We start from the raw sequence: 2,920 nt of genomic DNA on the forward strand, positions 1-2,920 counted from the left end.
TATATATATATATATATATATATATATATATATATATACACACACACGATAAAAGACAAATTTTCTATTTCTGGGGTCATCACTGTTAATGTAACCAATTTTCTTGTCAGCAAACTCACGCAGTGCATCTGCAGCTTCCACTGCCACTATCGCCCTCCTCCGTTCTCTCTCACGCACAACAATGGCAGCATCACCGCCATCGCAGCTTCATCCCACTTTATCTATCTTACTACTATTACTCCTACTCCTCCGCCTGTCTCTCCTCCATGCCACACCGGCGCCACCCAACAACCACCCTGACCTCGCCCCATTACTCTCTTTCAAATCATCCGCCGACGTCTCCAATAAACTTTCTTCATGGAACAACTCATCGGACCCATGTAACAACTCCTCCACCTTCTATGGCGTCTCATGCCTCCATAACCGAGTCACGTCACTCGTTCTTGAAGGACTCGATCTACAAGGCCGTTTCGACTCACTCGCCTCTCTCGTAAAACTCCGTCTCCTCTCTCTGAAACGTAACCGCCTCGTCGGCCCCATTCCTGATCTTTCCAACCTCACCTCTCTCAGACTTGTTTTTCTTTCTTACAATCAAATCTCCGGCGAGTTCCCGACGTCGTTGCCCTCTTTATTCCGTCTCGATCTGTCGTATAACAACATCTCCGGCGATATCCCGCCCTCGCTCAATCGTTTAACGCAATTGTTGACTTTACGTCTAGAGGAAAATCAGTTTTCTGGAGCGATTCAGTTTCTGAATTTACCGAACTTACGGGACTTAAATATGTCCACGAACAACATTTCTGGCGAAATACCGGCCAGTCTATCGGGATTCCCGGAATCAGTATTTTCAAACAACCCGGTTTTATGTGGGTTCCCACTTCCCAAATGCACCAGACCGGAAATACCTTCGCCGGTTGTGTCATCTTCCCCGACCTCCCTGCCTTCGACGGCGGCGGTGCCTGATAAAAGAAAGTCCGGTAATCATCACGGTGGTGGGAAGATAAATACCGTTGTCGTGGTGGCGATAATAATCGGAGATGTTTTGGTATTGGGACTAGTTTCATTACTTCTCTACTGCTACTTCTGTGAGAACTCGGCCCGAAAATCAATAAACGAGAAGACGGAGGTTCTTCAAGAGGGGAAGAGAGTGTACACGCCGACTCCGGCGACAGCGAATTCGAGCTTCGAGAAGGGTAGAATGGTGTTTTTTGACGGAACGAGGAGGTTTGAGTTGGAGGATTTGTTGAGAGCGTCGGCGGAGATGTTGGGTAAAGGTGGGTTGGGGACGGCGTACAAGGCGGTGTTGGATGACGGCAATGTGGTGGCGGTGAAGCGACTGAAGGAGGTGATTGGTGGTAAGCGAGAGTTTGAATCACAGATGGAGGTTTTAGGGAGGTTACGGCACCCTAACGTCGTTAGTTTGAAGGCATATTATTTTGCAAAAGATGAGAAATTACTCGTCTACGACTACATGACTAACGGCAATTTGTTCTGGCTTCTTCACGGTACGTTATTTCTAACCGTCAATCCAATTTAAGTTAAAAAATTATTTATATATCATATTTTAGAAAGCTTTCTTAATAAGTATTAATTAATAATCAATGAAAATAAAAATAAATAACAATATTTGATTTTATATATTACAATTAATTAATTCCATCATAAATTCAGGATTTTATTTCAGGTATAAAAAATCATTTTATTTTTATTTACTTTTTTTATTAACTGGATATCCAACCCGTTATACTAATCCTATGGCGACCACCTGCTTTGCAAATAGCACGGAGTCACCACATTTGAACCTCCGTGGCTACAAGGGGATTTTTATTTCTCCTTGGATTTGAATCTAAGACCTCCTGTTACTTTTCACCTTTAGAGTTAAACTCAAACCAATCCGACATCACTTTGTGGTTCACATTTATTTTCCATCCATAACCAATGGTATTTTTTATAATAATTGGAAAAATAAATAAATGATTTTAATATTGAAAAAAATGTGCAAATTGGATATTAAAAAAAGGGATGGTGTGATTTTATATCTCATAAAAATGAAATTGATTGGTTATTATTGTCCTTGATTGATGATGGTGATTTTTATTTTATTATTATTAAATAATATTTGAAAATATATATATATATATATATATATATATATATATATGTTTCATATTATAAATGTTGGTATTGAATTAAAGGATACGACAAGGTCCAAAGCGTTTGCATGGTCAAGAAAGTAAAAGAATAACTAAAGGTCAGAAGTAGTTAATTAAAGTTAGGTTGGGAATTTAATGAACCTTATAAATAAATTAAAATAATTTTTTTTTTATTTTATTCAGCATATAATTTAATAAAAATGCTTTTTTATATTATCGAAATAAAATGGTTTTATAAGGAAAAAAGTTATATTTTTTGTTAGAATTGTTAATTCTACTAAATATTTTCTCTCTTCTCAAAGTCCTCTTTGAAGAGTAATATGTGGTTTCCACTAGAGTTGTTCATGGGCGGGACGACCCGTTAAATTCGGCTCATTCGGCCAACTAGAAATACGGGTATGGACAATCATTATCGAAAAAAATGGACGGGCTCGGGTTTGTTCGTTGAAATTAATGGACGGACATGAACAATGTAAAAATAAATATAGACAGGCCCGTCCTAGTCGTTTATGTTTTATAATTAACTAGTTGTGTAACGCAATGCGGCGGGAGCCATGAATTTTAACGATTTTAAAGTTCCACTGGTTTTATAAGATAAGATTTAACGATGATATAAGTTACATTTGGTCTTTACATATTAATGAGTTATGGTTCCAATTACAGACTATTGATGAAAAGAATTGTATGACAGTTTAAAATCCAATATATTTAAAATCCAACATATTTAAACGACTCCACAAATGTGTTCGATTTACACCAAGAGCAAA

At 37.7% G+C, this 2,920-nt stretch overlaps 1 protein-coding gene across 1 annotated transcript in view; it reads left to right on the forward strand.

Moving 5' to 3' along the window:
- Positions 1–181: 181 nt before the first annotated feature.
- Positions 182–2,920, forward strand: part of LOC112522755 (probable leucine-rich repeat receptor-like protein kinase At1g68400) — a 5,620-nt gene continuing 2,881 nt past the window's right edge. Inside the window, exon 1 of the mRNA XM_025132057.1 lies at positions 182–1,505. Within this exon, the coding sequence (XP_024987825.1) occupies positions 182–1,505 (1,324 nt within the window). The remainder of the gene's footprint in view (positions 1,506–2,920) is intronic.

The sequence above is a fragment of the Cynara cardunculus genome (assembly GCF_001531365.2).
Source record: "Cynara cardunculus var. scolymus isolate 2C chromosome LG 12, CcrdV1, whole genome shotgun sequence".
NCBI classification, from domain to species: Eukaryota; Viridiplantae; Streptophyta; class Magnoliopsida; order Asterales; family Asteraceae; genus Cynara; species Cynara cardunculus.